General features: G+C 40.3%; 1 protein-coding gene across 2 annotated transcripts in view; it reads left to right on the top strand.

The window, feature by feature from the left end:
* Positions 1 to 26,574, top strand: part of OGFOD3 (2-oxoglutarate and iron dependent oxygenase domain containing 3) — a 46,648-nt gene that overhangs the window by 8,281 nt on the left and 11,793 nt on the right. Inside the window, exons 4-8 of one of the 2 annotated variants that reach the window (XM_075440755.1) lie at positions 637 to 679; positions 6,034 to 6,098; positions 6,647 to 6,703; positions 14,479 to 14,632; positions 22,536 to 22,659. In XM_075440755.1, the coding sequence (XP_075296870.1) occupies positions 637 to 679; positions 6,034 to 6,098; positions 6,647 to 6,703; positions 14,479 to 14,632; positions 22,536 to 22,659 (443 nt within the window). The remainder of the gene's footprint in view (positions 1 to 636; positions 680 to 6,033; positions 6,099 to 6,646; positions 6,704 to 14,478; positions 14,633 to 22,535; positions 22,660 to 26,574) is intronic. The other variant, XM_075440756.1, reaches the window with a different exon arrangement.

Genomic DNA, 26,574 nt, shown 5'->3' with positions numbered 1-26,574 from the left:
GCCTTCTGCTCCATTTGGCCTTTAAAACTCGGACAAAACAACATAAGCCGCCTTTCAGCAGAGTCTCTTTCTGGGTAACTATGAGCTTGTGCTGCACACTAAGTGGGGGGCACTGTCAACTTACCAGTTAGAAGTTATCAGCCTCTTTGAGTGCCATTTGCATTTGATAATCATGTGAGTGGGGAACATCACGGTAATGCTCAAAGCGATGCGCAGCTTGCGCGCTTTGTTCGCTAGTTGGGCCACTCAGTCTGTGATTTCACACTCCGTTGGGCTCCTGATTTTGATACTGCGTTTCTGCATTGCACAGATTTATTTGTACTGCCCCTAGGAATCAAGATCTGTTTTTTGTTTGATATTACTTGACTAGAATGTATTTAAAAGACAGTGTTTTTTGGGAGTATTTTGGGATTTATGGAAGGGGCCTACAAGCTCAGAAATGTTCTGCACCACAGATACTTATTTTCATGACAAGCTGCAAGATCGTTTCAACTAATTGGCAGCTTCTCAACGCAACTGAGTTAATCTGATGCATCAAATAACACTTACTGAAAAGTTATATGTTATAAATAATGACATTAAAGCAGAAAGTAATCAGACTTCAGTTCTCATCTGAGGTTATTGTTTTGCCTGCAGAATAGCAGAGAGGGGACTGTCCTTGGGAGGATCTGATGGAGGGGTGAGCAGTGTCCTGTTACTTTTCACGTTCTTTTACTGCCAAGGCAAGATTATAAATGCATTGCTGGGGCGAGAGGAGGTGGAGAATTTTTCCTTCCATACAGACTTGGAAAAAAATTGCTTGGAAAGTTATTTTATCTCCCATTAGTATTTCTACTAGCAGTATAATTTGTGACTTCTGCAATACAGTTGATATTTTTTGGTTTAGTTATTTCTAGTGCCTCTCTTGAGCTGATTGTGTCTTCTCCATCTTGAACTGATTGTGTCTTCTCTGCTACTAGAGCAGAGCTGCACAAGTTTGACTTCTGAAACAAAATCACAGTGGTTCACAGCATCATGTAAAGACTGGGTTTGTGTAGTGACAACATAGACCTTTGAATAATATTCCTTAAAAATTAAAACAAAACCACTTCTCTCTAACACGCTTGTTTATTTTGACCCCCCCCCCCCATCTTTGTTCTCAGGATGGTTTTGTCTAACAGACTGCTTCTGGAGTATTTGTAAACACAACCACTTAGGCCTCTGCTGAATTAGGGTATATATTGGCAGAAAGAGAGAAAGGTTTCAATGAACAAATAAGACCTTACTGTCCTTGTCATTGCTGAGAAAGACCTGCAAAAAGTATAACCCAAGAAATTTCAGCAGTGCTGCCCATCTGAAACAACATATATAAGATTTATCATTCTCTGTTCAGTTCTGTCAGGATCCCTTGGATTTGTTTCAGTTCTGTGGCTGCATAATTTGCCACTTTGCATAGATTGCTCTGCCTGCCTGTTGGGACCTACAGCTTAGCTCCTGCCATTAGTGCTGTCAAGTGGGTTTCTTCCTGTCCTGTTCTTCTGGCACCTATGTGTGATTTTTTTTTTTTTTTTAATTGGACTCCCACAAAGAGGGATTAGAAGGGCAATGTATAACACAGATGGATTCATGGATTTGGACTGCAGAATGCTAATGTCGAGCTGGGGGTCAGGGAACTGGAGAAACTGGGACAGGGAAAGCTTGGAAGAGACATGAGGGGAGGTGAACCTGCTGCCTGATGTGGAGAGCTGGGCAGGGGTCCTGAGCTGGCTGGCTTGGACAGCAAGCCAGAGCATCAGACAATATAAATCCATCATCACATCATTTTGGAAGCGTGACTGTGAGGTGTTTTTTTTAAAGGGGGGGAAGAGGAGGGGGGAAGATTCTACTGTTGCAATAAAATAAGTCTATTAAGAAATCTGATGTCCTTTGAGAATTCTGGGCTCTGATGCAAGCCTTCTCACATATCATAATCTGTAAATGTGAGAAAGTTACTGCGTGCTGCTACTCCTTAGGGAAAGGTGCAGGAAGCAAGTTTTGTAGTACTGCGTTGAGGCCTTATCCAAAAGAGTGCATAAACCCTGAAAGATGCTAAAACCAAGAGCTGACCAGTGTTTCTGGGAGATTGTGTTTAGGAGAAGCCTTTAAATACAGTCTCTTTACCGAGTTTTTTACGCCTCTTTCTCCCCTGTTCTGTCATTTTCCTCCTTTTCGATGTGCATGCTTGTATTCCATGTCAGGGAGTGAATCTTTTCCCAATTGTGCTACCGTGGCTCCCAGATATTATTAAATACTGATGGGATGTGTGGTGATGATGTATAGATAAAACTGTCTTTCTTAATTTGAGCCTTTTATCCTCTTTTTAAATCTCTTATCTAGATAGCATACAAAATGTTTCAAGTCTTACTTCATCTAGCTCCTTCTCCTGTATGGCTCTCGGGCGTCAAGCTGTTCGGTTAGGTCTGGCTTGTTTCTTTAAATTTCTTAGGATTTAGAGTGTCTGGATAATTCTGTCCAATTATGTCTGTGGTTCTAAGACTAACTTTTACCTTTAAAATTCCTTAAATGACTCCTTGTTTCTGTTTAGCTTTTTTAATTCTTTAGCCATTTTGATCTCTCCACTACTCCAAATAAAACTTCTTCAGATTTCTACTGGGATGCAGACTACATTTTCATTCTCTCTGATTTCCTCTTAAACCCTTTTTAAGCAACATCTCTAGATTTTTTTTTTTGTCTGTGTCTGTCATACTTCTTATATTTTGAATTCACAGAAGTGGATTTGTGTCTGTGTCTGGGTATAACTCGGTAATTTAAAGACTCAAACTTCAAGTTTGTGACTCTGTCAATTCTCTCCTTCCTTTGTTTGCTCCCCTTTCTGCTTCCTTGGCACGCTGAAGCAGAGCACAAAAACTTGTTTCCCTTTCCATCCTTTTCTGTTGAAAGTCCTGGCAAGCATCCGAATTATTGGAATCTCTCAGGAGTCATGCCCCAGTTGTCATGCTGAGCTTTCTTTCTTAGCTTCTTTTGTAATTTTTTCTAGGTTTATGTTTGTTTACACACACAGCGTAAGGCTAGAAGATGCCACTGTAATCTTCTAGTGTAACTTCCAACAGAATCTGAACAGGAGGATCTTTTCCACCAGTGTGCTGCTTTCCTTTGTACGCCTCTATAAAATGGTTTTATACTCTGTTCCTTATTCACAGAATGTGAATTGCATTAGTTTTCTTGATGTTTGCCTCAGCTTAGGTTTTTCTTCTTTATAAAGATAATGACGTTTCCCTTTCTTCCCTAACTAATATTTTCTTGCACGCTATCCCTGCTTGCGTTACTGCTTTAGTCATGACTCATTCATTCACGTCTTTGTAGGTGCTGTCGTCATAACATCTCTCTAGTGTAAATGAAAGGACTCATTTACTATCAGATCTCCTGGCATTTATTTAGAAGCCCCAGAAAACAAATCCCTTGGTGCAGGCAGCCAGGCAGCTGTCGGGATCAAAGGCAGGGCCTGTCGTGCTTTGCAAGAGGGGGAAACTGAGCCCGTGTGCTGAGAAATGGAGGTTTACTTGCATGTTCTTTTTGAATCTTTTTGGCAGTGAGAGGGTGGAGAATGTGGGACTAATAATACTGAAGGTCTAAAAGAACATGTATTTGTGCTTTAATTTTTTTTTAAAGGAAGTGCAGTTTCCTTTCTGTAGAAGTTCTGTACACCAGGATATTGAGGTAGTTCTCTTAAACAATCTCTCGGAAATAGGTGTGTGAGTGTGTGTGTCTGCAGTGTTCCTGCCATCTTTAGATAAACTTTGTAGAGCTTTCAGCCTGGGAACACTGGCCTGAATTGCAGACAGACCCTTGATCAGATGGCTGAACTTGAAGTCATGGTGTTGACACAAGCTTCCACCAAGGTGATGTTCTCAGTGTAGGAAATGATGCTGAAACTGTTTAATGTTCTGAAATGGCAGAGGCCAAAATAAACGTGTTTCAGTTTCTTTCCAAGGTAGCTGTTAAACAAATAGTTCTGTGCTCATGTGTAATCAAGTCCCTGTCTATGTTTGGCATTAAGTTGCCTTCCTCTGTCTGAAACAACCCTGAAGAATATTCTTTCTTTTTCAGATTCCCATTTCAAGACTTCTGCAGCTGGCTTTTCTAGGCTTTATATCGTAGCCATTACCTTTTCAACTATGAATACCTACAGTTCTTGGGGTGACTTTTGTTGGTTCATTTGGTCATTTAGGATCTTCCCAACTGTAATCATCTGGAGCTTGAGGAGTGAGAAGTGTGTATGTTTGGAAAGCATGTTGAAAGTATTTGAAAGACAATTTGTTTTTAAATCAAATTCATCTTTTCAGATGTGTCCTGCTACTTCTCCTTATAAACTACTTCAGAAATATGCTTGTGTCATGCTAAAGTTACACAGGAGCTGTTTTACTGCTTCTAGCTGTAGCTTAGATTACTGTAGAGAACCAGAAACCAATAAATGAAAATATTTTCCTTCTGAAGCTTGAGTAAAGCTTGTTATGAGAGCTGCTCTTGCATGCATGTGAGATTACTTGTTTCCGTAACAGTCCTCTGAAGCTTTTGGAGAACTTCTGTGGGAGCAGGAGGTCTGAAAAGCTCATGCTATGTCCACTTGAAAGCTCATTACTTTATATGTTTTTAAAGCTTTGTTCAGGGGTAAATGAAATGACTTGGGTAGGTTTGTAAAAGAAGGTTGTTACTATCCCTTTTAAAAGGAGACTTCATTGGCGTTCCCCTGATTCAGCTCTGAAGCTCAGAGCAGTTCAGCCTGCAGCAGTTTTCTTTTGCTGAGAGATTGTCGTGGGTGCCTTCCTCCAACACGATCCGGAGGAGGAGGGAGAAAAGGGCTTTGAGACCAGGGCTGAAGGTGAAGCTGTATTGCTAGCCTGGCACTGCAGCTCTGCCACGTCTGTGTGCTGATGGTTTGCGCTGTGCATTCACCAGCCTGTCTGCATCTGGGTAAAGTGGCTTCAAACAGTTCTCTTCCAACCATGCCCAGAAATTCTTGGTGCCGGTGAGACGGAAGCTATCATTCTTTCCAGGCAGCTCACCTAGTGGTATTATTATTGTTTGGATTTTTTTAGAATAATGTGGATGGTATGTGGTGCATCAGGAAACGCCAGACTGCAAGATGAGTTCTTTTGCCTGGATGTTGTATATCAAAGATGTCATTACTTGGGTGCCAGTCAGGTTAATTAACTGTTGCTACTTGATATTTCCAGTTTAGTCATATTTTTAAATACTCTAACTGATGTAAAACAAACATGTATTTTGTGGACAGCAAGGGACATACAAAAGTGTACTTTATTCAATTTAGAGAAATAATTTAGAGTCCTGAGAGGTAGCTCTTTATCCTGGCAAATCTGAATGCTAATCTTTTTAGCTTGGTCTGGAGCTCAGCAGAAGTGTTTGGCTTGAATCGGATGAAGAAATGGATTGAATTTTCATATGTAAAAACTTTTCAGTCTTTGGTTTTCTCTTACAGTGGTTTAGAAATTAGGGAAAAGAAAGTTTGGCTCTAGTAAGCCTTAGAATTATAATTGTCTAAAACAGACTTTTTATGGCCGTATTAAATATGAGAAGTACACAGGGACTCATAGTGAAGGAGAAGTTTTAATAACAAATGTTGGGCAAGATAAATATTAGTGCTGCTATTTGAGAGCTTCACAAATATTGGAAAATTAGTCATCTGTGTGTGGAAGGGAAACGTCTTCAAGAAGGGATCCAGGAACGCAGTGTCTTACCCCTAGCCCATGGAGGAAGACTGGCAGTTCTGTGCGTCAGATTGGAATCTGGGGAACAGCGGTGTTGTGCTTTATTCATAGTACCTTAATCTTTTGTGCATCTATACAGCCAACTGAGGGAAGCTTGTAGCTGTAAAGTAAGCATTAGTATTGTGAACCTGGATGCTAGAAACTCCCATTTTCACTTGGGAGGCTGTGGAAAGTAGGAGCCAACTTGGGACTGTTATTAATGGTCATAGTTAAATAATGATAAAACCTTTTCATGCTTACTTTCCTACTCTTTTGTTTCCTTTCCCAGGCATCAATTTTGGACTTGCACTCTGGAGCTCTTTCACTGGGGAAGCATTTTGTAAATCTGTACAGGTAAAATGGGACTTGTTATCCTACGCTTCAGTGCTCACTGCCTTTTCAAACTTCGCAAGCCCTCTGGTCTGGGGTTAGTGATGACAAACTGTAGAAGTTGGTTAGATTCACCACAGCTTCCATGACCAGTTAAAAAAGCTTCCGCAGCATGAAAACCGATCTTTTGTTGAACTGGGCTCTTTGAAAGCTGCTGTTACCCTTATTTTCAGAGTTCTTGCACCAGTAAATAGTAGTACTTTTTCAGTTATAGTCTAGTTTGTCAGCAGTGTAAGAAATCAAGTAGTCTGAACTCTTAAACTTTAATCCATGTGCTTATTTCATGATGTGGGAGGGTACTCTTTTGATGCCTGGGGAATTCCAGTATCAGTTGCTGCGTCTTGATCCTTTAATCTTTTAACACTTAATCCTTGAGCAATGCTTTGGTAACATCATGCTCAAAAGCATTTGTAGGATTTCTTTGTGTAGTGTTTTCACTTGGAGATTGTGGGTAAAACACAGATGGCAGTCAGATTCAGCAACTCCTCTTAGACTGTTGTTTAATTTTTCAGGTACTTTGGGGACAAAGTTCAAGACATCTTTACGGAAGAGGATTTTGCATTATATCGGTAAAGATTTTCAGTAACTGCTGAATGAACCACAGAACATGACTTTTTGGGGTTTTTTTTTATACAGTGCAGGTTGGGAGGGAATTGTCATTTTGGATTCAGACACACAATTGAATTTGCAACTCAAAATGGTAATCTCTGTGAGAATTAAGATGCCTGGAGGAAAATAAGTAAAAGGACTTTTTGGTGACTACCTGATAAATAACATCTGCTGCTTTGAACTTACCTGCGTTACCGATGTCAAGGCAGCATTGATGGTGTAAGTGTGATTGGGATGATGGCAGCACCACACGCTTCCCTTTCTGCATAGGGGGTTGATGCCAGCGCTACAGACCTGCGAGCAAGGAGAGCTGCTTTGCCTGGATTTTGTGGTTATTTTCCAGAACACTGTAGCTGGAATGTAAAATCCTTTAGCGTTAACTCCTACCTAACATGTTATCCAAGAGGGATTGTGTTAGATGATGAAGATGATCCTATCGTATTATTACATTACGAACGAGGTTTTTTGGGTGAAGTGTAGCAAAATATTGAAAATGGTAAAGCAGGAAGTGGAAGAACTTCAAATTAGTAATGTTCTGGCTAGAGAAGCAGAGCATACTTTCCCCTTAAGAAGCCAGAATATGAAATAGTGCTAAAATGTAATAGTTTTGGCATCTGATGATTCTAGCTTTCCTGTAGACCTGCTCATATACTTAACGAAGACAACAAACGTAACGAGTTCCATGTGTCTGTGAAGGTGTGTGTGGCCAAAGCTTAGGAACAAGCATTCTTTGTTGACTAGACACAATAAATCTTTAGTTATGCGTTTCAGTTGCTTTCTCATAATTTAAAATGTACGTGGCTTGAATACTTTTAACTCTGTCTTTTCTTTTGCCTTTGTGGAGGAATATGACCTCCCTCTAGTGGTGGAAGTAGTGTTAAATAGCCAAATAAGTTTATTAGTTTTATTATTATAGTAATTTTATTTGTCTTAAAATATTAAGCACTTAAAGCTTATTTCTATTCAACAACTGTTTTTAGATACTGTTGTCTTCATAGATGAACTTCTTTTAAAAGGTGTTTACTGCTGCCCCAAAATCACAAAAATGAGACACTTCCTTGATTATTACTGAACTTTGACTGTATAAAGATGATGTATAGTCTCTACCTCACCAAGATAGTGGAGAATATTCTGAAAATAGTCTTTGTTTTGCCTTCCATTCTTTAGTAGAGCAAAGGATCTGTAGAAATAACATGAGTGTATGGAGGGGATGTCCAAGTAAAGAATACTGGCTTTACACGAACAGAAACATTCAGGTTTTCAATAATTTTTATTAATTTCTGATCCTTACACTGAGCCGAGACAGCTGCTAGGGATTATCAATACTCTATTGGTATTTCATGCCAATGTAGAGGATGTTTCAGTCTGCTGGATACAAATCTAATATAAAATTATTAAATGCTTCTGTTCGTATTAATGGCAGTGCTTTAACATGAACTGTAGTACCTTATGTCCTTAATGAGTGATCTTATGCTGTTCTTGGGAGCATTTATTTTCATTACTTTCAGTTACCTACCAAGGTCAGTTTAAAAAGACACTCTTGAGAGAAATAACTAAATGTAATTCACATCTAAGTATTACTGATTGCAACAATAACAAATCTGAGTAGGCATTCTGAGCCAGGAGGCTGGTTTCTAAACTGTCTCTGTCAAAATTATGTTGCTTCAGAATCGATTATGGTTAAGGCTGATGCTTTAACCACTGCCTGCCAAGCATATTACAGCAATTCCTCGTTTCACATAATAGATGCATCTTTATCCAGAAGAGACCTTTAGATCTGGATGCTTGGTTTAAAGGGTTGCAACTTCAGCTGAAAATGGCACCATCAGAGATTTGTTCCAAAAATCTTGCAACTTAAGGTAGAGACAAAGAACGAGCAGAGGGAGAGCTCATAGTGTGCTTTCCTCCTTTTTTCATTCTGCACGTGTGATTTCTGCACAAGCTTTCTGGCTGCAGAGGAGCATTGCTTTGTCTGCTGCTGCCTTCGCTGCTTTTCCCTGGGAACAGAGCAGAGATGCTGGCATGGGGGCTGGAGGAGTTGTGTAGTTTGCAAAGCTTTGAGTGTTCCTGTCACCGTGCCTGAATCATGCTTTGCAGTGACTCCTAACAGTGCATTTCTGTGCTGATCTGGCAGAGCTTGTATCTTAGAGAAACTTTTCTGTGGCACTTTTAGTTCTTTGACAAGTCCTTAATGCTGCTGCTGATACATTCAGCTGGCACCTTTACAATCTAGTGAACATCCTTTCTCCTAAGTTGTATGTTCCTTAGACTTCTAGCTACTTTACTGGCTTTTTTTTCTTCCTTATTGCCCTGACTAACATTTCAGTAACTCGTTTTATAGAAGGTCCTATGCTCTGTTCTGCCTTTCCCTGAGTCTGGCCTGTGCATTTTGATAGTCCAGTGGCTCAGTGCAAGTGGCTCAGTGCAAAGGTGCAAGGACTGCTGCTGACAAATTCTGGGAGGGATTCATTTGTTACTTCTGTTGTTGACTGGGTGCTGCACTTGTGTATATTTATTGCTGTAGCAGAGCTCTGCTTAGTGCATCTGGTCAGAGCCAGGGTACACCCCAAACAGTCTGAATGATAGAACAGTTGCTGTGTTCATGAAAATGAATGCTTACATTCTACAGCATGAAGAAGTATTTTCTTTGTAGCTGTAGCACACCAGAGCTCTCCCAACAGTTTTTGATATATGAGGGACATGGAGTAAAAAGTATGAAGAATGAGTGGGCCAGGATCAAGAAGGGAGGGGAGGATCCTGCTTCTTCTGGGTGCGTATGAGACGTGGCTGACGGAACAACGTGGCTCTTACTGTACTGCATCCAAGGTACCCAGAACTTCTGGGCTCATTCATTGCTTCCTTGATAGCACTTTCGAAGCTGAAATTTGGCTTATCTTGTCATGTGATTTACACAAGTACAATGCATTTGTCATTAAGTATTTTACCAACAGACTAATACGCTGCCTGGAATAGCAGGGAAGGGAATGGAAAGAAAAACTTCGTCATGATATTGATAAATGTTGAAATGGCCAGGTCAGTGGAAAGCAGGCTGTACAGAGGAGCTTTTAGAAGCTAAAAAGTGACTTTATACTATTTTTGAAAGCAGGTACGTGCTGTATTTGGCATATGCTGGGCACAGAATGAACTGAATTAGACAGATGCATGTGTTCAGATCTGTGCTCTGTAGGATTCCAGGGAACACTTTGATCTGTGAAAGAAGTCATGCCTTTGCTGCTACTGCAAGGTAAACATTTGATTCCCATGTATAGTGTTTAATTTGCTATTGCAAAGAGGGGCATGAAATACCTTAGAGTTTGAAGCAGGGTTCATGTTTGCACTGACAAGTTTGCCAACCTGCTGACTCCTGCAGTGGGGTAAAGGTGACTATGTGGAAGGAAGGGCAACCAAGGTCATCACTAAGCACCCCCCTGCAGCGCACAGTTATCTTTGCCTTTGGCACCGAACTTGTAAATGGGTGGTTTTTTACACATTCTACATCAGCTACAAGCTAAGATCTCCTTGTCGTTAGTTAAAATAGTGCAATGTAATGTTTTCTAGTAAGATCAGTATTCTGCATTGAAGTCTGCCCCACCTGCTACATTAAGCATTAAGTTCTTTTATACTTTCTGTGCCTTGCTTAAACGTGTTTTGAACTGCAGCCACTTACATATGACAAAGTGAGAGGTCCTGGTTGTTATTCACATGCATTGAGAAACAGTCTTCCCTTGCATATTTTCCAGTTTCTTCTCTAGGTTACAGTGCCTCCATGTTTGACTTGACTGATGCCACATTATTAGAAAGTATTGACCACTGTCTGTGTGTAGAAATAGTATCTACGTGCTGACTCAGCTAGGAATTTCTGTAGGTTTTGAGCAGTGTGGTACATACTCAAGTAAGGAAAAGCATTTAGGCACTCAAAGGTATTGTTCTTTAGAGCTTATTTGCAGCAGATCTTTGCCATATGGGTTATTTGTTCAAACATCAGTGGAAATCTGCAGTTTATTCATGACTGTGCTTTTTTTTCTTGTTGATTCTCTATAATTGAGATTTATTGGACTGCATTACAGCGCATTAAATGTTGTGCACATTTGTAGGCACAGTTTTTCCAGTGTAATAGTTTGTATTAAATATAAATTGCTTGGGCATTTGTTGGAGGTGTATCTGATGACACTTTGTGTAGCATGATAGCATTTCATGCTGAAAAATTTCAGAGCATCATCCACAGGGTGTGAAGAAATAGGGAGGCTGAGATGGCCTGTCACTCTGCTCCATCATGTGTTACACAGTTCTGTGTTGTACCTCTTGAATTCAAGCCTGAATTTTGGTAATGCCCAGTTTACAGCAATGTAGATTACATGTAAGCGTATTTTTTTGTCACTTTTTCTGTACACCGGAGAAGGAAGAAATCCAGTCTTGAATATTCCTTTCTGTGCCTACCACTTCTCTTTAGAAAGATCATCCTGTGAAGGGCTTTTCTTATGAGCAGCTTACTCTAAAGGGGTCTTGCTTCCAGTGGTCACTACATTAGCTTGGGTTGCTTTTGCTTGTTTTTTCCAATGTTAGGTTTGGAGTGCATTGAAATTAATGAATGCCTTTCTACTGACTTCAGCAGGGCCTGGATTAGGCCCTAAAAAACGTAAATTGCTAGTTCCCCAGTTCTCACAAATATGGCTAAGAGCACTGAAGGCAAAAGGCAAACTAGAAGATTAAGTGTCCTCTCCCATGAGATTTTATTTTTTTATGACTTTGCAGTCTGCACATGAAGCAAAGGTACTTCTGTTATTCTTAACTTTTTATTTTAGGCAAGTTAACCCCTTTTGCTCATTGAGCTCTGATGTGAGTAGTCGGTGTTCTTTTGCCTGTTGACCTCTTGCTTGAGGGAAGGCTGTTGACGTGAGAAACTTGCTCCCTGGCCATGCGGAATCATGGTGTGTATGTTACGTGTAGAACAGCTCTAAGTGCCAAGGGTAAATACCTGTTTCTTTGAAGCCTAGTCCAAGATAAATTACAATCAGTGGGACTTTTTGATAGTTCGTAACTTTTGTTGAATGGCAAATTACTGATGTGTGTAAAATTCATGTTAGTCTGCTATATATGCCATGATTGTCTTGAGTAGTCATTTGAGTGATGCTGTGATATGTAGGATGACAGCTCACAGGGGAGCAAAAGGCAGGAGCACACAAGTCAACTGAAGAAGTGCAAGACTGGCACCTCTTGTCATCTTGTGCACTTGAAGCAGCTACTGTGATTAAAAGTATTACCTGAAGTCAATGCACACAGGGAAATAAGAGGCCAGCAGTATGCTTCCACACCCAAAAGCCAGCTACCTGGGTCAGCCAAAGGCAGCTGCTTCCGTGAGACCAAGATGGCACCTAAAGTCACTTTCAGACCTGTCACCTCAGCTGCTTCATTACTCTGTCTTCCGTTTCACTGCTTCCCCTACCTACTGGATTTGTAAACAGGGAAAAACCAAACTTATCTTCTGAAAAATATGCTTAGTTTCTCTTTACAGCATACTTAAACTGTTGAGTTTATTTTCCTTTTCTTTTGACAACCCATTGGCTGGTCCAAACCAGGCAGACTTTTGGTTGCTGATTTTGTCCATCAGGAGGAGTTGAGTAGAGCTTTGTTTCCTGCTCGGTTTGTAAACATGCAGTCTTGCCTAGGGCCGTGGCACGTAAATCTCAGGAGTGAAGCTTTAACAGAGCCTTATAAACAAACACCAGACGGCAAATCTTAATAGAAAACTTTTAAAAGTGGAGAAGGAATCAGCCTGAAAGAGGAAGCGGTACTGCTTAGAGAGCAATACAGTTACTGGAGATTTAAGGTTATGTCAAGACTCAGGCCGAACTCCTTCAGAGCAGATCTAGTCCAGCTGGCTGCTGCAACCGGCCACCTGGTGCCAGAGCCAGGCAATAAGCTGCTTTAGGATTTGTGGCTTAGGCTATTAATTCTTGTGTTGGGTAGTTCAAAGTGCCAGCTGTCCTCAATTCATGATGAAGTGAAATGAGTAATTACATTTAATGCTTTTTGGGAAACGCAAGGCAGCCTCTGCTGTAGTCTTACTTCTTGGAAAGAGAACGGACAGAAAGATGAGGCTTCCACAGGCAGGAGAGGAGGGACCTGTAGATCCTTTCCGGATGTCAGTTTTACAAACTCTGCCACTGTATACCTCTCAACTTGAAACCTCAGTTCATGCAGCCATGTAAAAACCTGAAAATCTCAGCTCTGACTTCATTTAATGGTTTTGATATTTCACATCTACAGTAGCTTGAAGTGACCGTTACAGCTTAGACCCCTAAAAATTTAAAGTGAGACCCATTAAAAATAAAATCTGTGTGTTTATTTTTGAGGGACAAGACATGAACAGAATGGATATTTAGGATTTTTTAGTACTTGTGGGTATAGGCTGTGAAAGTCACCTCTTAAAAACTAACACTGTAGGTCTGGTTTTAGTTCTGTCACTTCTTTCTAGTCACTGTTTAAACTCCCTGGAGAAATACTTGGGGAAAAACTTTCTGGAAAATTATGCTGAAATTCAGTACTACCCAGCAGAGAAATGTCTGATGGAGAAAAGATGCAAAACAACTAATGTAATTCCATGCACAACTTCAGAAGTGTGTTTACTCAGAGTATCTTGTTTGTATGCTGCTTTTGAAGCACTTAAGAAGAGGAAGACTAATACAATGGCTAAGAATGTGTTACAATTGGGGGAAAACAAGATAAGGATTTTAAGAAGCATAGAGGATTACATCTTTAACAAATCCTGATGTTTTCATTTAATCTCATTGTGTTATTGCATTCGTTGCTGGTTTTTAAATTACCTCAAAGTTAAATACATATTGGCTGTACGTGCTCACTGGTGGAATGTGCCAGTGGTATTCCTCATTTATCACAGATCTCTTCTCTTTAAAAGTGCTCTTGAGTGAACTAAGGCTGGCCATTCTAGATGTCCCTGTTCTAGCCCTGCATGCAGCGATGCCCGTCCTGAAAGACGGGTGCTGCTGTACAAGCAGTTCTGTATAGTAATGCGTGTGAGATTGTCTTGTATTTTCATAACCTTAAAAACAAAAATAAGAATCCTGTTCTATTCTTCCTGTCTCCCAAGAAACACAGGAGTAGCCATGGTAGGAATAGTTTGTTTGAATCTTTGAAAATACTTGGGAAAGACATCTTGCATTCATTATGAAGGAAAATCTGGTTAAGACGCCAATACATAGGCTGAGTGAGAGCCCTGAGTTTCATGCTGCAGGGGACTTCATCGGTTGGTTTAAAATTAGTGTAAAAATAGTTGAAGGTTCTTCAGAGGCAACCCTTTATGAAGATACAACTTTCTATTTATCTGCTTTGGATTAAAAATATATGTGAAAGACTTTAATCTTTTCAGTAGTTAATAAGCAGTGAGATATAGATGGAATTTTTCAGGAAAACAGACTGCTTACATAAACCTTAACCTAGGCCACAGGAGACAAATAGTTTCTTTTTCTTGATATTCTGAAAAAAAATAAACAAAACAATAAACCCCACCCCAAAACACTAGGGGAGTGTCTCTTTTTTCATGCAGTAGATCCCCTTTAAGGCAAAATAAGTAAAAAGTATGGGTGTATGTTCCCTGTGATTTATCAGCTGAGGAAGAAGCTTAGCCCTAAAGAAGCAATAATAATGAACGATGGAGAAAACAGAAGCAGCGGGAGAGAAGCGTGTCGCTTAGCATGCTGTGTTGTGTTCTTTGCAGTGATGTGAGACAGAGAATTCAACAAAGGATTGCTCAGGCGTTTGGTATCAGCTCTGCTTCCATGTACCTGACTAAGCCAACGTTCTTCTCGAGAATAAACAACACGGAAGCCAAGACAACACACGATGAATACTGGCACCCACACGTTGACAAGGTGAGTAGGAGGCTGAGATAGGATGTGAATGTTTCCTGTTATTATTAAATCACTTTGAAGTCATTTTGCGTTAAACAGTCAGTCAGACATGTTTGAAAACTGGTGCTTGTAGAAATCCTGCAGGGGATGAACCTAATGGAAAGGATAAGTGAGTTTTAGAAACATAAGCGATTACATTCCTTTTTCTTTCATTTTCTCTACTTCTTCTAGAATTAATAAATTGTGTGAATGACTACTCGGGAATCTCTCTTGTCAGAAACATTGATTAACTGGACCTGCACCTACAAAGTGTTTCCATTTCATCAAACTTGCGTTTCCAGTTAGGGTATCACTCTTTCAGCCAGGTCTGGCAGGAGCTATTTCAAAGTGGTCAACCGGTCACTGTTGTTAGTCAATCTGAGCCTCTTGATAAATGGTTAACACATATTTCGGGTGAATTGGGGCTTTTTTTACTGCATGTTATTCTGTGGGGATATGGTACTCTCTTTCAGTAATTCAATGTTTTGTTGTTTTTAGAATGGGAATATTGTGACTTTCTTTTAACTGCATAGTGTTCCATCTGTAAGCTCATAGCTTAATACTCAGCATTTTTCAGTGGGCTTAAATGATTTGGGATTGGTATTGAGTTTATTTCTGGATTTAACGGAGTTCAAAGGTTCTGAGTATTGAGTTTGTTTCTGGATTTAACTGAGTTCGAAGGTTCTGAGTCGCATACAAACAAACTTGACAATGGAAGAATACAAAAAAAAAACCCCCACTAAAACACCAAACCCAAACAAATAACCCCTCTACTAGAATACCCACATTTCATGTCTTCAGGATTTAAAAATTGGAGTCAGTGATCACTGAAGATGGAACCAAATAAAACTTATCCCATCACAATATAAGTTATGCCTCAGTGCTGAAGTCTGTGGGCAGTGTACCTTGAAGTCTATGAACTAAAACATCTAAGATGAAAAATCAAACAGAAATATTCATTGCCTCAAAAATATTTCCTGGAAAAAGTCAGTCTGAGGGAAGCATGCTGTCTGTTGCTGCTCACAGCATTAGCGTGAGCTCCTGTGCCCTTTCTTGTCATGTAGGCAGAAGCAGCTCGAATTTAGAAAACGTGGTGGCAGTGATGATACCTGGTACAGCCGTGGTTCAAAAGAAGGAAGTAATGTAGGGTGGAATTTGCAGTCACTGATATAACAAAGACGAGATCAGCTTTTGGATGCTTCTCGTTCAAAAAGCGGTGATGTGACCATTGAACAGGAGTGGCCCTAGGATCAGAGGTGGTAGGGATGACTGGGAGGTGATTATTTTGACCAGTGCTGATAGGAACTGGCTCTAGGGAGCAAATTGTGCTGGTGGGGTTCATGAGAATCCATTCTATGTTGCACTCATTTCCAAGAGACACCAAATAAACTAGAGATTCTGGTTGTGTGAAGAGCAGTAGATTCATAGGTTCTTCATAGTTTTACCACACTTTCACAGAATCATATTTGACTGCCACAAGGGAAGAGAAATGAGTAAATATTAATAGCTGATGGCTATTTTCTCTACTTTTTTCTTTCAGCCCAAAAAAGTGTATTTTACAATTTCAGACTTTGATTTATTACTATAATGAGATTTGTGTCTGCACAAGCATTAGACTTGCCAGTATTCTATTTAGTCATTTCTGCATGTGTTTTGCATTGGTAAATGAATAAGGTGGTTGGATAACCTTACAAGTCTTTCTACCTAAATCTCTCCTATAACGTACAAGTTATTTGTCATTTAGAAGCAAATCTGTTTCCATGAAGAGAATTTATTTCCTTTGTGGAAGCTGCTTCTCTGTTATGGCATCCTGACAGTACCTGTACGTGATGGACAACAGGCTAGATGTTTTGCTGTTTTTATCCATCTGTCTTGTCCACATTTTGTTTATTATCTCGCAGGCTGGCTGTTCAGGGAGCGGATACACCAGCTGATAGGCCTTGGCATTTTCTAACCTAACCCTAGCTTCAAAAAAACAAAGCAAACACAAAATGGGGTCTCTTCAACTTGCTATACATAACCTCAACTTTAATAGTTTCTATACTGAATAATTGAGTAGTCTGATCTGACAGCAGTGCAGAGCTGATCATCCCAGCTGGGGCAGTTACCGAACACCTTGTTCATAATCCTCTACACTTTGCCTCCCCCTGCCAGTAGCATACCTGCTGTAAAATATGAAAATGTGACTTATGCTGAATTTCAAGGTATTTTCTGAGAGAAGTATTGTTTGGATAACACTGGCAGTTAACACTGTAGCTTGTCCTGTTAACTCTATATAAGCAGTTTGAACATTTTTCGCTTCTGTAGCAGCTGACTTCTGCAGTAAGGAGGCTGTATTGAGAAAGCTAAAGCATTCAGACTGTAGAATTGCTTTTTATGTGTGCCTTTAGCTTATGTTCCAGGTTTGATCAAGTATATTTTAATGTGGTTATTTTCATTCTTGTTCAAGAGCATTCTCACGCTAAGGATTGCATGTGAATAGGCCAAAGTTGGGCCACTGTCTGTGCTGTCGTGACGGCAGCACTGCATACGGAGCTGGGAGCCTTGCTTCCATTTCTGGGGGGAGCACAAGGGAACAGAACTTCCCTGGCCCCCAGCCAGAGTGAAGGGGCTTCATGGCTGGTGTGGAATAGAGACCTAGAGCAGACTTCTTGTAAGTCCATTTCTCAATCCATGGGCTTCTCGTGGAGCAAATGGTGTTGCCAGTGCAGAGGGTGTTGGAGAGATGGACAAGCCACTATGGGCTGCAGTCATGCTTGTGGAAGCTGGCGCAGCTCAGTGGTTCGTCCCTTCTCTAGGATAAAGGACTCCAACTATTGCCAGATAATACAGTTACTTCTGTGGTTTAAATAATAGCAGTTTGCATTGCCTGGTTGAAAATTCAGAGTTTGAACTAGGCTAATGATGCCTTAAATAGGGTCCGGTAGAGATACAGCCTTGATCCTGTTCATTTCATGTCCATTGTGAAAGTCCAAATTATATCATCATGTATCATTGCTTCTGGACACTGGCCACCTTCACTTCTGGTACATCATTCACTTGAATTGGCATTAAAAGATTAATTTGAATCCTTTCCTTGCTGCACAAACAAGCCTCTAATTCCTCTTTCCTCTCATACTTCTGTTTGTGTCCAAATGTCTGGTATTATTTTCCCCTTAAGTGCAACTGGAACAGAGCTGCCTGTGTGGATGTAGCATTCATATATGTGTTTGCCAGATCACAGCTTACAGAAAACGTTACAGTATGTGTAGAAGATACGTCTGCATATGATTTTCGCCTATTATAGGTGTACAGTATGTGTATATGTATCTGTTATGTGTTTAGAAAGAAGTAAAAAAATGTTTATAGGTGATCAGACTGTGCAGGAGACTGAGTTAAGAAGGTCAGTAGGTCAGAAGATATTTCAGAGTAGGCTAAATAGGCTAGACAAGTTGTGTGGCTTCAAATAAGTGTGAATACTAGGGAGTTGAAGAAAGATCAATAAAACTCAGCATGTTAAACTATGCCAGTTTGTTGGATGCTTTTGTGTTGTATCATTATGCTTTCCCTTTGGAATAGGACAAATCACTTGAAGTATTTCTGCATAGTAATTAAATGGTGAAGGTTGCTCCTAGAAGACTTTAGGTTTTTTTTTCCCTGCCTCTTTCCAAAAGAAAAGCAAAATCAAGCCTTTGAAAAATGAATCTGACACACTTTCTTTTTTTTTTTTTTTTTTCAAAGTCTGACACTGTTGGGTCAAAGATGTAGGCTTCCTGGAGCACACAAATACCCCTCTTGCCTTTTCCCCTATACTGCTGAGTCTATTGCAGTTATATTTCTCAGTCTGAATACCCTTGGTTTGGAGGATTTTAACTGCATAATGGAGTAGCACAGATCTATTGTGTCTGTATGAGGCTTTGTCGTTTTTTTAAAAACTTATTTGGTGTCTAGTTACACAGGAATGGAAACCCTGAAATCACCCAAATGACTCATTTAATCTTGTTGAATTTATAAGCAGCTAAATCAAATAAAGAGAGTGTTGGCTGAAGATGTGGAGTTTCATCTTGGATGGAATTTGTTTGGAGCTAAGCCTTTCAAACATCAAATGTCTGATTTACAGTGGAATTACTGTTGCCTGCTCAACTCTGACAGCAGAATAGTCTTACAGTGTTTTCTAATAGAAGCGGTGTGGGACTTGAAGATTTCTGCAGTCCCCTGCCTGGGTGAGGATCCTGTCATCTTTCACAGAATTGTCAGGCTCTGCCATAAGATTAGTTTTGGTTTGTTTTCCTTGAATTTCTTCTGTTGGAGCTATTCTAGGACTTCTGGCTACAAAAAAAAAATCAGGAAAGTTTGCACTGAACTTGTTCATGATCAGTTGATAGATATTCCCCCCCCCATGTATTTATAGGCAGCAATCATATCCCTTTTCAGCCTGCCTTTCTGTAAGCTGAAGAAGCCAAACCTTCAGGTCTCCTTACCCACGATATGCTCTCTATCTTCCGAACCCTCCTAGCAGCCCTCTCGTGGCTGTTGAAGCTGTCACTGATAGCAGCTACTATCTGTTCTAGCAGACTTTTCACTCTTCTTTTTCTTCCCCTCATAGTGTTAGACATTTAATGAAATATATCAAAAGACCTTACTTCTGACTTAGGACAGCATTGTCTTTGAAATCCGAGGAAGTTTATTCTTGTGTCTGTTCAAACCTGTTGCCTCAGCTCGCCTATAGCCTGTTGTAACTCAGAGACGTGCTATTTGGTGTCTTACATTGTCTACTAAATAGATACTAGCAATATAGAAAGCATTGGAAATAGCTGTCAAGGCCACTTCTGATTATCTGCACGAAGAGATAGGTAGAGGCTTACAAGAAAAGAGTGGGTTTGACTCTTATTTCTGCAAGATACCATGCTAGACGTATGCTGATTGGAAAGTGAATATGTATTTTCTTCTGCAGTGGAAAGCAGAGGATGCTGTTCTGTGTATCTTCCGTAGTAACTGCAGGCCTATTGCATGTTCCCACAGCTGTTTAGTTGCATATAAATGTGTGTCCCTCAAACCCAAGGGTGCCACACTGCCAAATGTGGCTGGCTAATTCTGACAATTAGTTGTATTTATAATAATAGCCTTTAAAGGTGTATCATATAAATATCATTATGATAATCTACCGTTAAATACAAACAGGTTGTCAACACTGGAACGGGTTGCCCAGAGAGGTAGTGGAGGCCCCATCCCTGGAAACATTCCAGACCAGGTTGGGCAGGGCTCTGAGCAACCTGTTCTAGTTAGTGGTGTCCCTGCTCGCTGCAGGGGGGTCAGACTAGATGACCTCTAGGGGTCCCTTCCAACCCAAAACTTTCTATGATTCTATCACATATTAGCTGTGTTTGACCTGGCTTATGTTTGCTGGGCTTGTTCAGCCTGAAGAAGAGAAGGCTGCGAGGGGACCTAATATATACTTACAAATATCTGCAGGGTGGGTGTCAGGAGGACGGGACCAGACTCTGTTCAGTGGTGCCCAGCGACAGGACAAGGGGCAACGGGCACAAACTGAAGCAGAGGAAGTTCCGTCTGAACGTGAGGAAGAACTTCTTCCCTCTGAGGTTGATGGCGCCCTGGCCCAGGCTGCCCAGGGAGGTTGTGGAGTCTCCTTCTCTGGAGATATTCAAGACCTGCCTGGACGTGGTCCTGTGCAGCCTGCTCTGGGTGACCCTGCTTGGGCAGGGGGGTTGGACTGGATGATCCCCAGAGGTCCCTTCCAACCCCTGCCATGCTGGGATTCTGTGACCTATTTGGGTAAAGGGTACTCAAAAAGAGCACACTGACTGTATGAAGTACCAGGCTGAATGGGAATGCCTGCATCTTTTCTATTGAAGTGTTTATAAGGAGCTGTAGAAATTTGACTTGCTGCAGTGGGCCTGTGTGGCTTATCGCTGGGTTTTAATGACAGCTTTTCTCACTTAGTTTGAACTTCTGGTTCAGTTGCTAATCTTTCTAGTATTGGAAATTATTACCTGGGGAATGAATACGTTTGATATACACGGGGGACTTCTAGCATCCAAAATAACTGAGTATAATTGAGTGTCTCCTTTCCATAGTGTTGCATTTCTCAGGCCTGACTCACTTCTGAGACTTAGTAATGAACAAGAATAGTAACAGAAAAAGCCATATTCCATTGCATACAGATTAATCATTTATAGAAATCAGATGTGTTTGATTAGGCTAAAATGGTTTGTAGCCAGCTCTTAGAAGTTCAGAATTGGTAGAGCCACCTTGGAGAGGATGGAGAGTGCACTGATGGAGCACAGATTGCTGCACCACTGAAGAGTTCATAAAAACAATTTTAATGCATCAGACTTGGAAGTATGAGTTGAACTTCTCTTTGAACTTCTTACTATGCTAATGCCTTCAGTGGCCAGAAGACTTCCTTAAAGTGACTGGAAGCCTTATCAAATCAATGACAGTGAAAACAGCTTTGCAAAGCTGACTGCATGAGGAGCGCTGTAGAATGGCTCTCTTGTGGTACTGTAGCACCTCGTGCTCATTAATTCACATTTATTGCCTTGCATTGCTACTAAGGTTAGGGCGAATATGGGAAGAAGGGGATCACTAAACCATTTTTCTCATTCTTGTGATTCAGACTGCATAGTGCAGCATATCCCCAGATCTGGCTTTTTTCCTTTAAGCCCTTATGGTCAAAATAATGAAATGAGTAAGAATGAAAATGTCTTCCTATTCCATCTGCTGCTGTGTTCTCTTTAGTCATTGCCCTTACAGAATAATATGTACAACTACTGTTGAGCCAAAATTTAACTGGCACTAATGAATGTAACTTAAAACAAAATTGAAAATATTTGGGAAACTTCTAAGTTTGGAAGTAGCACCTACCTCTAACAGTCACCAGGTCAGCCAAAACACTCTGCGAGTGCTGTGTATTTATACAGTGCTACTGTGCTGCACATTTCACTGTTCGGCAGTGTAAAGCAGAACTTGATTGAGCTGTTATGTACTGTAAAGAAATTGGAGAATACAGTGATTGATCTTAAGTATATTTTAATTGTTGGTGAAATGTAGGTACAAAAAAGAAATATTTTCAGAATCAGCTAAACTTAGTGTTAAATATTTAGATAGCTTTACTCTGAGCATTAATACATGGTATTTCTTTTCTCTATCTTCAACGTACATATCAAGCAAAAATAATACTTTAAAAGGAAGGGAAATCACCTTGTTATACTTAAAAATGGAGTGTTTGGTCTGTAGGCTGAGAAGAAGCAGAGGCTTTGAAAGTCACGTTTGAAGATTTTGAAACTAAAACTGTACGGAAGGGTAGAAGTTCCTCCAACAAATGTGTGTTGCCTTGGAAGGTCTGATCCACCATTACCATGAAGCTCCTGCATGGTAGCTGGTAAAAGAGTAAAAGGTCCAGTTTCCAGAAACCTAGAACCATGATTAGATAATGGGTGGAATTAACTAGTCAGAGGCTGTTCTTGGGTCTCATTAACCTTATGACGAAATTTTATCTTGAAGTGGTATAAAAAGGTCTGAGCTCTTCTGTATTTTTGTTACAGTGCAGAAGTGTAATTTCTGACACTATGTTTTTTGCTGTCTGTTTAGACTTAGGATGATAGAAATCAATAAGAGCACTTCTTTAATTATGGAAACAGTAATAATAGAAATAATAAACATAACGTGCCAGTCTTGTATGTAGTGTGTGTGTAAACAGAATAGAATAGACTAATAAATATATATTGCTTCTAGAAAAGAATGTTCTCAGCTTTTGGAGACCCCTTTATTAAATATGTGAAAAATGGAAAATTAAAAAAACCCATTAGATCCATCTGCTTAATTTCTGCTCTGCAGAGATGAGAGTAGAATTTGGTAATTTTTGGTAATGTTGACTTACTCCTAGGTAACTTACGGCTCTTTTGACTATACTTCACTGCTCTATCTCTCCAACTACGCTGAAGACTTCGGTGGTGGACGGTTTGTGTTTATGGATGCAGGTTCTAACAAGACAATAGAGCCCCGAGCAGGTAAGAGTCTTGCTTTGCCTGCAATGACGCAGGCCAGACTGTGCCATTTTATTAACTGTTAATTAACAGTAATTAATTGTTTATTAACAAATAAACAATTTGTGTTAGTAGTAACTGTGGAATAACGTAGCATTTTGTCTTCAGATTGATTACATAAAAAGTAAAGATTAAAAAAGGTTAAAATGTGGCCACAGTTTGAAACGTCTGGAGTTAAGATGCACCAAGTGACTTCCTTGAAAGCTGTAGGGCTTAGAACTGCAGTCCAGTTACGAGAGCTTAGCAGGTCACCGTGCGTCAAGTGCAAAGATAACTGTGACTACAGCAAATCCAGAATAAAGCAATTTATTTCAGACTGTCTGACCTGAAATTCCTTTGCTGTTAAAGATAGGGCTTAATACCCTGTAATTTCCGTGGGCTGGGTAAGAAGATGATGGATTACCACAGCTCTGCTAACCTGTGGTAACATGATGAACCATGATAACTTGGTTATAAGTCCATACCTGCTTTCAGTAGATCTGACAGGGATGAGCGTTCTGATGGGTGTCAGTTATATATTTAAAAAGAAAAAGCCTTTTTTTAAGGCTGGTTTAAGATTTTTCTAAGTGCATCACTTGAAATTGGAATTACTTTGGGGCAATATGCCTAGGAAGAAAGAGCTCAACTTCAACTCGTCTGTCTGGCAGGTGAGTACTGAGCTTACAGCAATGTAACCTTTTATGATGCAAGACCAGTCACACTTTTGCAGGAAAAAAAAAAAATCAAGGACACCTTAATATTCCTGCTGTGTTCTGTCTGGTTTTTTTTTTTTTTGAGAGAAAAGATGGAAATTTACTCATTTAAAGACAGCCTCAGTAATTGTCTGCTGACAGGCATTACCCCAAGCAGAACTGACTTCTGACTATCACTGCCTGCAAATGGGGATGGCTGTAGGGTTTTTTTGACTTATGGATCCTGGCGATTCACTCACTAACAGTAATGCTGGCTTGGATGAACTCTGAGATTATCTGCATTCTGGGTTTGGTATCAAGAACTGTATGTTTGATCTCTTGCAAAATGCTGCCACCAGTATTTTGAACGGGAACATAGTAAACTATTTCATTTCCAGATGCAATTTTAAGATTAACACGTTTTTATAGCTGTAGAAATCATAGCTGAATTCTAGGTAGCTGGGAGGCCAGCTGTCTCCTGGCGCAGTACAGGGGCACTCAGTCCAGTTGCTGCATGCAACGTGCCCCTGACTTCATTTCAAAACGTCTGCAGCTGTGAAATTGCTTCCATTCAGCCCCATCCGGTTAATTTTCAGGCTCTGCTGCAAGGTGTTTGCTCTTTATGTCGTTTTTGGGGAGGAAGGGGGGGCAGATGAAGTACAGAAAGATTGCGAACAGCCCCTGGCTTTGGGCATTCCCTTTCACAGGCTCTTGTCTTGGCAGTGTGTGTGCCCCAGACCTGGTCAGGCACGCCTTTCTGAAACAAAGCAAGGCAAAGCTTGGAGGGAATGGCCTTTCCTGAAATATCAGGTGTGCTACATGTACACAACAGAAAATTAAATTTAATGCCAGTTGCACCTTTCTAACACACTCATCTGTCGAAACACAGTTGTCGGGGGTCCCGTGATTGTGTCGCTACCTATGATGCAGTCGAGGTAACTGCCAACATCCAGTGAGGAAAGGGAGAAAAGCTTCAGAGGGGGGAAGCACAAGGTGAAGGCAACTGCGCTTAGTTTTCCTTTTGCTGATAAAATGCAGTTTGTGAGCAAATGCAGAGAGGATGACCCCAGGGTATTGCTGTTGCTGGTACCAGTTGATGTATTTTTTGTGGTCAGAATGTTCTTTTGTGGTGTTTTTTCTCTTTGCTTTTTGGTTTGTTTTTTTTTTCGTTTGTTTTATGCTTCTTTTGATCCTTAGTGCTTCTCCTGTCACTTCAATCCCACTTTTAAAACCATGTGTTGGTAATCTTTTATGCTTCTCATTTGGGAGATTCGGGCTTTTTTTTGAGGTGACTGTCATAATTGCTGGTTCGGTCTTAGTGCATGGCAGCTAATTTACCCTCTCTGTATTGCTAATGCCATTTCAGTTCCAAAACCTGGCACTTCTTGTTGTCTCAAAGTTAGGCTGCATTCTTGGAACCTGGTGCTGTGTGCCAAAATGAGCACATTCCTTTTTCTGTGAGCAGCAATTTGTTAGCGTCAGGCTTTGCAGTAGGGGACAGAAGGGCGTTGTTACTGATGCAGCAGAGAAGAAAAGCAGTAATTGGAAATACAAAAAAAGACAATTAAAACACTGGGATTTCCTCTATTCTGGAGTGCTGCCTAGGCAAGTCCCGCTGCTGCTGCAAATGCTTTCACAGCACTTACCATTTATGGATCAGTCTTAGCCAGGCAGTTAGGGACAGGGAAAACTGTTATAAGTAGAGCCTAATTTTAAAACATTTGTCACTTCTCTAAGTATGTATCACTGGCAGATTGTATAAGAAGTCTGTAAGCCTGATTCTCACCTATTTGAATGAAGGACTCTCAATATAATTTGTAGCATGGTCTATAATATTATCTGGTCTAATTATGAGCAAACATCTCTAGCTTTAAGAAGGAATTATAATTTATTGACCTAGAGGCTCTTGAGATTTTTTTTTTTTTGATGGACATGAACAAGTCACCACTGTGGTGCCACTTCACACGTAGAGACCTCTGGCTAATTCATAACCACTTGTGGCATTAAGGAATGTGTCCTGATGGCCTTCAGAAGTATATATGTGTCTTAAGTCAGGACCTCTGTCTGCTGCAAGAAACTCACTGTACCATGAGTAAGAATTCTTGGTGCCAAGTAAAATCCTTTGAAAGGAAAATAGGGTTTGTGTTTTTTTGGCAAAGAAACAGTACTAAAGTAGTATCTGTTGCTTTTAAATGGCTACATTAATTGTATTTCCAAAGTTGAGGTATTAGCATTTTGTTTTCATCCTTTGTACCAGGTGTAGCTCTGTCCAAGAGATGAAATGAAACAGAGCAACAGCTAGAATGAGGGTTTTCAAAACAAAGTCTACAGCCTTTTCAACATTAACTTTCCTTTGCTGGCCTGAGACCTGTTTCAGTAATCCTCAATAGATACAGGAGGATTAAGAATAAATGGCAGACATCAAGGCATTCCTTTTTTAATGGTAAAGGTTGTATATTTTCTGCTGCTGCTCAATTTAGCAGCATAAAGCGTATTTAAAATTTCATAATTTTGGAGAGTCTTGGGTGAATTTGGGGACTGGCAATATTAGGCAGGTCACAGACTTCACTTGAGGATAAAGTGTAGATGAAACCCTGCAGCTGGATTGAAGTCTCAGTACTAATTATGTGTTCCTTATTTGCATGTACATTTCTTGGTTTTAAGGTCAGCTTTGCACTTATTTTCAGCTCACAAGGGAGTTTGTTCTTCATGCAAGTTGTTTATTATATAGGGATAGAAGGAAGGGTTGCCATCACTTCTGTGTGTTTGGAAGAAAATCTATGGTGCAAAATGAATTCTGTGCATTGGAGAGTGAAATGTGACTCTTCCTTGAATATCAAACTTAGCATATTTTCATAGCTTCTAGAAGTGTGTTTCTGAAAGTATGAAAATATTTGAGATGAAAGTATGAGCTATTTGGGAGTTTGAAGTTGGATTATTCTTCATTTAGAATGGAAAAAAGTGTATGCTCAAAGCCTGAGCCGTTATTTTTTTCTGCTCGGGTAAGGAAAAGCATATGCTTAAGAACGTGTATGCAGGTTTCTCACAGGGCAGGGGTGGGCTTCAGGGTGTCTCTGGGTGTGCTTTCACTGAGGTAAGTGTAGCTTTATTGCAGTGGTTAGGTATTGCATGACTGTCAGATCCTGTAGTCATGAGAATAAGTGCAGTACTCCAAGTTAAGTGGTGGAATGTCTCATATCTTTGTTTT

This window comes from Opisthocomus hoazin, chromosome 21, assembly GCF_030867145.1.
Source record: "Opisthocomus hoazin isolate bOpiHoa1 chromosome 21, bOpiHoa1.hap1, whole genome shotgun sequence".
Taxonomy (NCBI): Eukaryota; Metazoa; Chordata; class Aves; order Opisthocomiformes; family Opisthocomidae; genus Opisthocomus; species Opisthocomus hoazin.
This window is presented reverse-complemented; position numbering and strand designations above follow the sequence as displayed.